The following is a 13,785-nucleotide window of genomic DNA, read 5'->3' as shown; positions in this document are numbered from 1 at the left end:
TATATGCAAAGACAATTGGACAGCAAAGAATGTTGTATATTCGCAAGTTTTACGTAGTTAAAACCATATATATATATATATATATATATATATATATATATATATATATATATATATATATATATATATGTATATATATATATATATATATATATATATATATGTATATATATATATATATATATATATATATATATATATATATCTATCTATATTCACAGGTGGGACATAGGGACACAACTACAATGGCGCGTAACTATTATGGCGCGTAACGACTTACGCGCGCGGGGGGGCTCGGGGGGGGGCGCGAAGCGCCCCCACCAACTAGGTGTTGGGGTGGCGCGAAGCGCCACCCCAACAGCTAGTATATATATATTATTCCACTCTCAGTATCTTTGTGTAGCTGCAATATTTCATTCCAGGAAACATGCGTTATTAAAGTAGCTAGTCTTGAAGATGCATCAAAATTTGTCTTATGCAGTGCAAAACCTAATTCCAGACAAACTGTGATAGATGCTCAGATAACTTTAAATTTCACTTTTGCTAAATCTAATGGCTTGAAAAACAATTCGCTAGTAGACGTCACGGAAGTGAAGAAGGTTCTGAAAGTTACAAAGGTGTATGTTGAGCCTGTGTCCAGTGGTGACTATGAAGTTCTAGTAAGTAATGTTGATCGTATTTAATCACCATTTAGGCTGATGCTTCTAGTCTTCTTTTTTTCTTATGACCTTTTTGCAGGAAGGTGACCGGAATGAAGGCATAAGTTGAATAGCTAATTTGTGAGTGTGCCCATTGCTGTAGGCCTACTGATGTCTCTTCAGATTTCTCCTGATTTGCTTCCGCTGATGTTGAGTCTCAAGGCTACCCTATATCTAGTGCAGACATAGGATACCCACTGCAGACATAAGTAGACTCCAATGCAGTCTAGTGCAGTCACAAGATATTCTAGCTATAAGTTATCCAATGAGAACTAAAAGCATAAAATATTAAAATATTCTTTCCGCAATGTTTGGTGTTTTTCAAGTAAGTTCAAATTTTAAAATTGTCATGCGTAATTGATAATCGTTTTCTGTTTTATTAATTTATTGATCCATAAGATCAGACCCAGATAACAATGCACAAGCGGGAGGTAGAAAGAAAACATTTATTTCTCAAGTTTTCTCTCTAGCAAAAAAAAAGGAAACAACATATATGTATATATATATATATATATATATATATATATATATATATATATATATATATATATATATATATATATATATATATATATATATATATATATATATATATATATATATACTTATTTATTTATTTATTTATTTTTGTCTGCTTATTGTAAAAATGAGGAAAAAGCAGAGCGTCAAATAAAAAAAAATAAAGAAAAGGAAAAAAAACATAGCTAACGCTAAAACACAATCACATAAGTAGTTGAGTCAGAGATGAATCGTATAGTTAGATGAGAGATCTCACGGAAACTCTACGCTCTATGTCGATCAATTAACTTAAGTGATTGATCATTCCGTATATTGATGAGATCTCCATGTTAGAGAACCTGGGTGTTAGTCCCAGCAAAAATTTTTCGTATCGGTAATAAACGCTCCATATTTTTGACGATCAGTGAGAGACAATATTTCCTATTAGGGAGATATATACCAGATTAAGGGAGAGACAGCAGCATTGAAGAATTTTGACATAATAAAACGATTGAATGACCCTATGTATTTGACAGTATTCCCATAAGCCGATCGGATAGATCTACACATTGATTAGGTCAATAGCCCCTCTTGAATCTAAGCGTCTGGCCGTAAGTGATACCAAGGTATTTCAGGGAGTAGGATTAGCGCTGTTAAGAACAATAAATTCCGTTTTTTCTTTGTTGACCCCTTAGTCCCATTCTTCTGTATAGGGTCTCTTTTATGTTGAGATTCTCTTGTAAACCCCTTATTGTGCTGCTTAGGAGTAACAAATCATCTGCATATGAAATAAAACTGAAATCCACGCCCTCTATAAAAAAAAGTATATCTCGAATGAGTTCATTTACGGAATAAATTGCAGAATTGATCATGATGGGACTTAGAGCAGACCCTTGGCTGCTCTACTGAGCTTTCGACTCCCTTTAAAAGCTCAATGGCTGAGAAAGTTTTGCCTACGGTGTCCAGCGATTTTTTCCCATCCTAAAACAAGACGGGTTTGCGTGTGGGAGTACAAATCAAGGGGAGCTAGGACAATGTTTTGATCTAAACCTGAATCAAAGAGGCAGAACAGTGCTTGCGAGTAGACGATTGAGTTGAAGATAGCAGCATTGTCGACACTGCAGAAAAACAGTGGCTTTTTGACTAGAGATGTAGTGGTTATTAGTCTCTTTAGTAGCCGATGGGCGTGCCCACAGCCCAATCCAAGCTGTTTGTCTCCCACCGAAGCATTTGAAATAGTATGAGGCTCAGTACTTTCTCAAATACCTTGCTGATAACCAAAATACCTTGCTGAAAACTGCGATTAGCCTGTAGTTTTTACAAAGTAGTGGATCATTATTCTTTTTCCGAATATTGGACGTGCCGCTGCCGTGAAATTTGGCAGGTGCGAGTCCCTGCACGATGCACATTTTGAACTATAGGGCTAAATACCCATATAGAAGTTCTGTGCCGTGTTGTAAGTGGTTCGGAGTAATCCCATCGGGCCCTGGAGATTGTTCTTTTTAAATTATTTATAATTGTTTCCACATGTCATTTAGAAATAATGACCGCAGCGTGGCGAATTTTGAGCTACCTGTCTGACTTTTTATTTTAGATTTGAAAGTTCAGTCCAGCTCATTGAGTGGGGGTGCGAACACATGCTTGTAATGGTTTACCCAACTCTCGTCAGAAATGGATTTTTACACGTCATCGTCAGCCCTTTTTGATTGGAGTTGTTTCCACCGGATGTTTATGTTATTTTTACAATTATTTGACAATTTCTCCACTTGTTGTGCTTGTATACTCTTGACAGTATGGTTGAAATCTTTTTTGGCATACCGAAAACATTGAAAAACTACTTCAGAGCCAGACTTGTCACAATCCTACCACAATTGGTACCAGAATTTGGATCTCATCTTGATAAACTTGACAAGTGGGCTGTCCCACCCTCTTTTACGAGTGTTGGGGTACACTTTTGCCACTGGCACAGAGGCTAATTCCGCCAAATTCATCAAGTGTGCGATTTCGGAGCAAAAGATATTCAGAGCTATTCTGTCTTCTCTTTGACTATGAGCAAGCAGAAGGGACGGTACTGTAATCTTGAATTGAGTTGAGTCAAGGATACTTTTGTACAATGATTGATCTGCTCTACTCCAATAATTCTTTATGTACCATGATCGAACGGGTACCACTTGCGGATCAAGAATAGTACAAATAAGCTGATTCCAAGAAGATGTCTACAATTGTTCTCAGAATGAACAACTACTTTCATCCCCGTCGGCTGTTATAGAAATTCAAAAAAAAACAAAAAATGATCGATATCAGACGGGGCCAAGGATGTACTATGAACAAAAGTAAAGATCTGGGATTTTGGAATTGGAGTCGTAGTGTCTCGCAAACACTCCTCAAGTATAGCCAAAAAATGGTCATCATCTGATAGCTGGCATTTAAAGTCCCCGCAGATAATAACCTTTTCTAACTTGTTTTGTTCAACCTCCCGAGTCTCAAACAAGCCTTCGTGTGTCGCCTATTTGAAAGAAGATCACGATAATTTTGTGGGGATGTACACTGATATAAGGATAAAACCGCAAGGACCAGGCCCAATAATAAAAAAAAAGTCAGGTTTTTGTGAATTGTCTCTTTTGTTAAAGTAATGAAACAGCTCCAAATGTAGAAGTTCAAAGAAAAAGCTTCAGCCACAATATAAATCCAATTATAATTGAACCTCAAAGGGTTATTGAAAGCATTTGGGGGTTTCTATATATTCGGAAAGTTTAAGTGGTAAAGGTTCGTTTCTGACACGCACTTGGAATTCTTGTTCAATAATTTCGATTACAACTGTTTCTCGTGGGGTAACTAGCGCCTTATTTATGTGTTCTATGTACAGTGGTATTTTGTGCATGTATATTATTCGTACATCATGTGTATATGTTTACTGGAGTTATTGGAGAGCAAAGAATATAAAAAACCTAGAATAACAATTAGATTAGTTTTTTGCTGCTTCGATACTATTATATCATGTCAGAAAGTCGGTTTACTTCTAAATGGTGCTCTCTATTTAGAGGGAATTTTGTCCACAATTTTAATAACTTTGTAATTTTTGATTTGCCAAGGTACACAAGTATGTGCAGGAAGTATGTGACATCTAATATCATGTTACAGGGGTAAAACCCAAAGTGACTTAGTGAACGTTGAAAGCCTACTGACTTAATATTATTAAAAACGTAATACCTTATGAATTAAATTCAAGCTTGAGTTTTCTGATTTGATGAAAACTAGAATAAAAGGATAAACGGTTAATAAAAGGTTAGAAAACACCTTTGAAAGGATAGAATATAGGTTGGCATACTTTTTTTCGATGTAGGTTAAAAACAGGCTAGATTGAGGTCGGTTATCGTTTCTATTTGCTCTTAACAGTGTCATTACTAATTACCAAAACCAATTCAAGAGGACTCCAATATTCTTCTTTTTTTTCAAGAAGGCGGAAAAACCATTTTTAAAAATAAATTTCTGTATGTTTTTTCTTTGATGCACAACTCAGAGTGCAAGGTGTGCATGGCGACCCTGTTATGTAGTTCCACCTGAATGTGAAGCTACAGAACAGAGTTAGACAAGCTACATAAAAAACTTTGACTGTTATAATGGCACAAGAAGCTTTCCAAAAACGGAAAGTCATTTTTAATTTTTTCAGGTATCAAACATAGAGGGAATACAGTCGTCCTTGTTAGAACAGTTTCAACTAGTCTGGAAAGGGGCAGTCATACCAATACGTTTTCAGGGTCTCCGATCCTCTATTCGTGTCTGTAAGTGCTTCCTATTCCTATCCCTCTTAAAAGATCAAAGACAACAAGTAGGGAATATGTCTTTCTTTAACTCATCAGAGAGCTATGAATAGATATAGATTTTAAAAAAATGGTTTTGGTGCTTTTTTATACACCTTAAAAATGACAGTACTGACAATCCACAAATCCTACTTGATAGATCTTTGAAAGGCACTTGGTACTAGTTCCTTTTGTTAATACTGTATACAGCGGAATCTTATTTCAGAAAAGCATTACAGCTAAGGATAAACTAGGATATTAGTCTATACATAGTATTTTTCATGGGATCGATATATTTTAGTGCATAATACCAGGAAATAATTTATTCTGTAGGTTTTGCATTCGAATCGAAGTGCTTACAAGTTAATTTAGCTTCAGGCAGCCTTAACTCGGTTCTAATGCAAGATATGAAGTAGCTAAAAAAAACTGTTCGGTAGCAGCGTGTTGAAAAGTCTCATATGAATCAGTTTTAAAGTATTTTACTCAGTAAAGATACACATATCACATGCACAACTTGAATGTACAGAAATATCAACTTTTCAGGAGAAGGGGAAGCTAATTTTAAGATGTTCTCTGTTGTTCATTGGTATAAACATTAAATAAAAATCTCCAAAAAAAGTTTTGCTAACTTGAATATTAAGAATAAAATTAAAAACCATATTCTCTCTCTCTCTCTCTCTCTCTCTCTCTCTCTCTCTCTCTCTCTCTCTCTCTCTCTCTCTCTCTCTCTCTCTCTCTCTCTCTCTCTCTCTTCTCTTCTTTCCTGTCTTTTCTCTTCTTTTCGTTACGCTTCTCGTTCTGGGATATTTTGAATTGTAACTATGTTTCTCACATCTATGACACGTCATTGTGAGATTTGGTTCATATTTTGAAGTGGCACTAATTGAGCTGTGCGCATTAAGTTTCTAGCAAGTAGCCTATATCACATTTATTATATAAACAACCATTTACAGTGCGTTTGGACAATGACGGTCAAATTTATGGGCGTCTAGTAGAAATGACTGAAGTTCACGTTTTGAATCCCAAACATGAGCAGAGTGATGAAGAAACTAGAAGCTTTTCTGAATTTTCCTTCGAGAGTTACGGCATAAACAGCAGCTTTATCAAGAGAAAGTTTAAATTGCAGAATGATATGGCGTTCGTGAGCAGAAACACTTTAGCAAACTTTGGACTTGTAAACAACTTCAGTGAGCTCAGTGGTTTGTTAAAGTATGACGAAAAGGAAGTGCTTGTTAAACTTTACCTGGATGACTCCGTGCCAGTATGTCATATATTCATGTCTGATAGCCTGTTTAGCTGTCTAGACCTTAAACGACCATCGTTAGTTATGTTTACATGGATAAATATATGTCAAGTGAAAGAACCGAAGCGTCTTCTTGTAAAGCATAAACAGGTGAGCTTTTGGTTTAATATTGTTGATAATTTTATAAATGGTTTATGTTTAAGCTTTTAACAGCGGTTCTGTTTAGTATTTATAAACCGAAAATTGTCTAGTTATAAAACTCCTTTCCGGGAGTTTGTTTCCAGGTTTAAGCTTAACTTTTCTTATTTTTGGGGTTTTATTTGTTTCTTTTTAGGGTTTATTTTGTTTTTGTTTTTTACAAAAAAAGACACACCATACCATAGGCTCTAAAAGGTCGTACTCGTCTGAGAAACCCATGACTACACAAAAATTGATTAACTAGGTTTTACACGACTAGTACAGACATTATAAATGAACATAATAAGGCTTATAAAGAAATGAGAAAAATAAAAGATGGAAGGAAAAACAGAAAAGTAAAAAAACTATATTCCTCTTTTGATGGCTTTCTATGTGTTTTTATTTTATATTTGCCTTTTTCTCCTTGTTTTTTCATAGTTTTGTATTTTTGGCTTTTGTATTTTACAATATTTTTTTTTAAACCCATTCTTGCACTGGATATGCTTTAGTAGAGATTGTTGCGAATATATGTAATATTTCTTTTTTTCTTTCTTGCCTAAAATTTTTTTTTGTTTTTGTTTGTTTACTATTTCTAGCCTGTGTGGTCAGGTGTCTGCCATCCATGGAGTAATCATAGCATATGTAATTGATCAATGAGGAAATTTCCGAAAAGAATGGTCTCGACAGAATCTAGCTATTTGTAAACATACTGCTCTCTATTCGTATATTACAAACTCGATTTTATTATATAGTCTGTATAAAATATTGATATGTTCGGCCAGTTAAGAGAGCAGTTTTATTTTTTTAGTGACCCTTATTTTAGCATTTATTTAAAATACAGTTCTAATATTTAAACCGTTCACAGTTTTAAAAATAACATTTTTTCAAATTCGGCCTTTTCGTCAATGTTGGGCTTTATTTTTTTTAAAATAAAGTATATCTATTAGAAAACGATTTCCAATGCTTCTTCTTACCGCTGAGTTCATAAAGGATACAAAGTAACCATGTTTCTAATGAAGATAGATTTTTGCACAATGTTTTCTACGGCTAGTTCTGTTTGAAGCATTCCACTAAAAAAAAAACTCAACCGTTCTATAAAACAAAACCTTTTCTATTCGCTATATGGAAACATTCAGTCCTGAAGAGCAATTCAGTTATACTCCTGAGAAATTCTTGAAGTCCAAGCAGCTAAATTCTATAGAGAAGGAACTGATAAGCTAATCAACTGATACCACTGATCAACTGAAAAAACTGATACCACTAAGCTGACATATCGTCACACATAATATTTGTCTCTGTGCAGCAACTAAATATGTTTAAGCTGTCTATTTGCGACCTGACCTTGTGATTTCCTTTTCCAGGGTATTTCGCTAACATTAGCAGAGAAGGAAGTAAGGAACTTCGCAAATGGAACGGATCATGTTTTTTTCAATGAAGGAATGCAAATTCAGCTATGCGACACAATTGCAAGCCTACACTTAGATCCAGAGAACTTAGCCTATTGTAAAGTCAGACCTATTATATTAAAGTCAATCCCTATTGTTTTTGAAGAAGAAAAAGAACAGCCTCAAAAGCCGGTTCTTGTGAAAAACAATGTGCTAATTGAAGAGTAAGTCTTCAAGGGTACTTGTTAATTAAACGAAACACACCCAAGAAGTGAAGTTTGGTTAATTCTTAATGAAATATAACCTTCATACCATATAACCTTTAGTTTATATAATAATAGAATTTGGGCTATATATTTGCACATTAAAGGGTATTTGCACAGTGCCCCTAACCTACCCCCCGCAATGTGCAAATATATAGCCCAAATTATACAAGTCCAATGTGTTCTATCACCTGTTACTTGTCTTTTTGGTTATGAAACCGGTTTTTTCATATCTAACCTAAGCGTAATTCTTGAGTGTGTTTCGTTTAATTAACAAGTATCTCTTCAAGTTATATTTATGTGTATAATAGTGCTGTAAAAATAAACAAAAGAAAAAATCTCGGAAAGTCCGTGTTGAAGGTTCATGTGCTGACCTGTGTAAGTTCAAAAAATGCTTTCCAATAGACCTTATATCTGAACCTTGCCTTTGGGGAGAGTTTTAGCATTTTCCTAAAACTTCTCTTTTTGCAAAATATATGTATAAAACGATGACATTTTGGTGAAAGATCAGGATTTTGATGGTGAAATGCAATAGGACAAATAATTTTCAATTTAGTCAAATTTTCTTGATCCAAACCAGTAAAATAGACGTGTTTCATAAGTTTATTGTTGACCTCTCAACTATCTAAATAATTTGATTATAATCAAATAATTAGAAGCCGTCTCTGTTTTATTTCTCGTTTAATTTTTCGCTTTTTGCTTCCATTTTGTAAAAATACCTATTTGAAATCTTGGCTACTTTTACTTTTAGGGTGAGATGGGAGAAGAGCTGTTTTGGTATTTTCAGCAATTGCTTATAATGTCAATTTTCAACGTTATTAAATAAAGGTTTCTTTCAGATGAGGCTGTCGGTATCGACCTAACTCATTGAGGAGGAAGAGCTAGACTTATTTACTCTGACAGGGAAAGGGGGCTCCTAAATTGTTGTTTTCAGCACGTTTAACTGAAAGGGTAAATGTAGAACCCAAATTAGCAAGAAGTAATATTTAATGTCCTGGTTGTTTCTTAGTGTCTTGACACAATCCAATCTTTTCTGAGGAGAAGCGGTCCCTACGATTTTTCGTTCAAACAACTACCAGAATCGGCTATGTGATCTCAAGCAAATTCTGTTTATAGTAAGGATTGACTAATTTTCCTAGTACTGCCATTCTGTGGCGCATAGCTGATCTGATCATTGTGGGGAGAGAGGGTTCCTTCATATTTGTTGTCAAGACATGCCAGATATAAATAAAGCCGGATAGGAAAGAATTCCTGTCTATGCTTTTCTGGTTCACAGCCGATCCTACCTCTCTAAGCTATGGAGGAAAATTCTTGCAATCTGGACGTCTACTAGAATGCATTTTTGGTACCTCAGCAAAAGGTTGTCGAAAGCTGAGAGCTGATTTCCACATTGTATCATTTTGGGGTCTGAGATTTGACATTTGCAGGGGGACAGGGCTCTGGGCTCTTGTCTTAAGCACATTTTTCAGGAGGGGTTGAGGGTCCCAATCAACCTTGGTAAGTACTAAGTTCCAGTCTTGTAGTTGTACCTTTAATGGTTTGCACCTAAGCTGACCTCTGTGGAAGGCTTAGGGTTGCCAGAATGTCTTTATGTCTATCTGATTAGCAGACATAATTGTCGCTCAAATTGGCATTTTAAAGAAGGGGCTACATCCATAATAACATTAGAATATCCTTAAGAATCCATACCCATAAGAATGGCTTATGAGACCTCAACTAATTTGATCGGGATTAGTACCTAAGACTGCATTTGCACTTTTAGACGGTTGGAGTTCAATCTGACTGACATTGCTACTCGTGTTGCTCCACAACTAGTGGTTAATTGCTGCTCCTGTGCCTTTGCACCAGATTTCTAGTGTTGGTTGTATTCCCTGCTGAATAACATGTTTTCAGCCAAAATAAGAATTTGGATGAGGTAGTTTAGATCTGCCTCAGCATGGATCATCAGTGGATTTATAGGCCCTAACTGCAATGAAATTTAAAGAGTAAATGCTATGTTTATTCTTTATTTAGGATATCAAATTTAGATATCAAATTGGATCTATTCCCAGGCATGTAAAATTTAAGACATCCACATATTGTCTGATGATATTGTAACTTTAAAATAATAATGAGAGATAAAAAAAAATGGTATAGAATTTAATTAGGATCAAAAAAGGTTTTCCTAAATGATAGACAGATAGTGGTAAACTAATCAGTCTACAGAATTTTTGGATCAGCGCTAACATTAAAAGCAAAAAGAAGAAATCCTACGCCGCAAGGGTTTTAAAAAATATCAAAGCAAAAGCGCGAAACGATTTGTTTTGGGATATTTTCGCTAGCCCAAATAGTAAGTTTTCATCTTGAATCTTAATATGCTTTGAATTGTATGGTAAATAACCTTTTCTGTATTTTTCTGTGATTTCAAATACGTATCATTGTGATTGTGATGTCTAATACATATCATTGTTGTAGAATGTGTAAAATTTTAAAAGTAGCGATCATTATATTGGAAACAGTGTTGAAAATGGAATCAAAAGTAGTAGGCTGCTTTTTTGCTATTATAGTATTGAATCCAAAAAAAGCCATACATAAGACTGCTATTTTGTTAATATAGTACTTAATTCAGAAGAAGGTAGTAATAAGACTATTTCCAATCCACAGACCACTATAGGCTCGTGTGAATGAAACACTAGAATAACGAAAGAGTAGTGCCATTTTGTTTCCCAATCAACACTATTTATAAATATAATGGATGTTATCTTGACAATTAGCCCTATCCCACCTAATGAGGACAGATATAGCCCGAGACTATGCAGACAACTAAAAGAAGCAACTGCAACAATAAAATTCTTATTTTATGTTATGAAGGAAGTTTCTATTAATCAGATTTTCACGTTTCCTTCCATTTTTATCCACGTTTTAAATCATTTTTTAATAACCTATTTATTCATCTGTTGTGATTCTTTCGCAATGATATGATTGTCAGGGCCATGAACACAAATACCCGCTAGAAAAAAGCCATGAAAGCTCTAGCAATGAATCGTAACATATAAATGTATTATTTTGGGGCATGTCTGGCACCAGTCTCTTTGTTGGAAATCGGTGGTATTACCGTTTTTTCAGTAATACCCGTACTACCTTTTGTACAGTGTTACCATCAAACAAATTTTAGAAATTGGGTATAAAATACAGAAGTAATGTTGACTCAGTAAGCTAGTTCAGTATTATCCTGCATGCAAAATTAAATACCATTTGCTTCAGACACGGTTTATGTCTTTTACAGTTTGCATGATCAGCAAGCCCTTATAGACATTGTATTGTCGTGTCTACCCGTGGACCCAGAATTACATGGGACTCCGCAGTACCTCGTATCTGGATGCAAATTTGGCAATATTCTAGTCACAGGTAAGGTAAAATTATTGTTGTTCAACCTTTTTTTTTATAATATTGATATTTAGGGAGGCTGTAGCTAAAGAAATGGAAGGATAAAGTTGCAGGAAAGGATAATCTGATTGCATAGCTCTTAGTTCATCCAAGGGTTTGTGTAGATGTAAATAATAAGGAACGTATACAAAAAATTATTATAAACAAGGATACGTTTTCAAACAAAACTGGTTGGAGCGAGAATGCCATAAATAATAACTAATATAATATATTAGCGTATAAGCGAATTGAACGTATTAGTGTCGGGTTTAGACATAAATTCTGTTAAATAAATGGCGTTTAACCTTTTTAGGAGAAATGACTCCACTTCGTATTTTGTTTTTCTCAGTATATTATTTACAGTTTTTGCCAGTATAGTTTTCATTTTTGCTTCATTCAAGATGACTGAATGCATTAGCATAAAACCCACTGGTAAATTGCAGTGTAATTAAATAGAAACCTATGTTTGGTGTTTTGTGAAATGATTCGATTTAAAGCTGAAGCCAGCTCCATAATTTTGGGTATTAAACACGTCTGACCCTTAGAGAAGATACAAAATCTTTCTTTCAGTCTACTCCCACCCACCCCCCCTTTCTATGTGTAGGCATATTTACAATTGCTTCGATCTCCTCCTGAAAAAATAAAAAATCTGACATTATTTTGGTTAAGAGCTGTATATAAGCGATGCTGGTTAAAAGGATTAGAAATCAGTGATTTTCTAGGTATCAATCTTGGTTGAAGGATTTCTAAGAATTCCTGTTTAAATGTAATGCTTTCTTTCAAAACTCGCAATAAAAGAGATGTTTCTAACCAAATAACAATCAGCTAAGAGAAGCACTTAGAAGTAACCTTCGACGGAATTTGAAAAAAAAAACAGAAAGAAAAATAACTCCAGCGCTATAGTCAAATAATTCTAGACAAAGACCATTCAGTCGGTGTAAAAGAGACAAATAAGGTAGCAAGAGTTGTGTCATAAAGAATTGTGACCTTGGTATGTATATTTTTAGGCTACTACGTGGTGCAAATCTATCATGTTTTGATAGTTTAGCAAATCTAAGATCAATGATCCACGATTACAGGAACGAGGATCTTTTGACAGGAATGAGTGTTAATTTCCTGTGCCGCTGTGCTTGCACAAGAAATTCTATTTCTACTTCTGGAAGGCCTTCCGGGGGCTTAGCATGTATTGTAAAACAAAAGTTCAGCTTTTTGTCTCCGTCTTGTTATTTTTCTGACGTGCATTTTCTAGCTATAAAACTCGGCAAAATTAATACATATATGCCTTGTGATGAGAAGAATATGACTTCCATGAATAAATTCTCCAAAGCATGTGCAAGTTTAAAAACTCTCCTCCATAGAACAAGCAAGGATGGTTACGAATTTATTATTATTAGTGATATGAGCACTGACATAAGGCTTATTCTGTTTGTTCTATGAACCTTCTTGATAGCCTTCGTGATTACAGGCTTATTGCGAAGGATCAATCTTTTTCGTACGTGCATAATTCTGGCTGCCTATCGGATATGATCATCCGATTCGTTCCCCATTTATTGCATCTTCGACAGTGCACGTCCACGAAGATAAGCAGGACATTGATTCGCTTATCTTTTCGATTAGAGCAAATAGTCCAGTCCAGGCAGATTCCCCTGCCTCTAAATGGTTTTTCCGGAGTAAATGGAAAAAATGCTAATATGTCATTATATATTTCAACCCTGGCCATACTCCTTGGTTCTTTACGTGTAGCCTTTCATTTACTCCGGCGAAGCGTTCGCTCTACAAAAAGCAATTATGCACTGAATCAGTACCACAACCAAATTGTGTGGTGTTTAAAACGTGCTAAGGAGGTTGCCATTCCTCAGGAGCGAGTGAGAAGAAGTACAAGGAAACCAAAATGGTCGTTTGACCCTAACCTGAAAATCGTGAAAAATAAAGCCAAATTGTGGCTGCGGATATGGATTGATAATGGATGACCACTTTCCGGAAATGCATTTGAAATAAAACAAAAACTAAGCGTGTGTTTAAAAAACGTCTGCGATCAAGCTGAAATAAAGGGTTAGATTGTCCAAAAAAAAGAATGAATGGGAAAAAGTGATTAATTCATCTACATTAGATAATCAGCAAATCTCAATTGCCCCATCTCGCTAGCTGCGTGGTCTGACCACTATTCAGTTATATTTTCCAACGCGAATTATGCAGTGTACGCATTTTACTCAAATTTGCTTGATTAGGCTCTCCCTTCTTTCTTGACTAAGGCACAAGTTCTGCCCGTTTCTGTTGATACTGTAGTTGCATCTGATAAGGAATTGAAATCAGGTT

General features: G+C 35.1%; 1 protein-coding gene across 1 annotated transcript in view; it reads left to right on the top strand.

The window, feature by feature from the left end:
• Positions 1-13,785, top strand: part of LOC136027993 (peroxisomal ATPase PEX1-like) — a gene marked incomplete in the record, with an annotated part of 82,546 nt that overhangs the window by 18,867 nt on the left and 49,894 nt on the right. Inside the window, 5 exon segments of the mRNA XM_065705558.1 lie at positions 423-659; positions 4,867-4,978; positions 5,950-6,389; positions 7,778-8,025; positions 11,330-11,451. Of these exon segments, the coding sequence (XP_065561630.1) occupies positions 423-659; positions 4,867-4,978; positions 5,950-6,389; positions 7,778-8,025; positions 11,330-11,451 (1,159 nt within the window).

The sequence above is a fragment of the Artemia franciscana genome, chromosome 1 (assembly GCF_032884065.1).
Source record: "Artemia franciscana chromosome 1, ASM3288406v1, whole genome shotgun sequence".
Classification (NCBI taxonomy): Eukaryota; Metazoa; Arthropoda; class Branchiopoda; order Anostraca; family Artemiidae; genus Artemia; species Artemia franciscana.
Note: the sequence above shows the minus strand (reverse complement) of the source record. Positions and strands in the feature narration are given on the sequence as shown.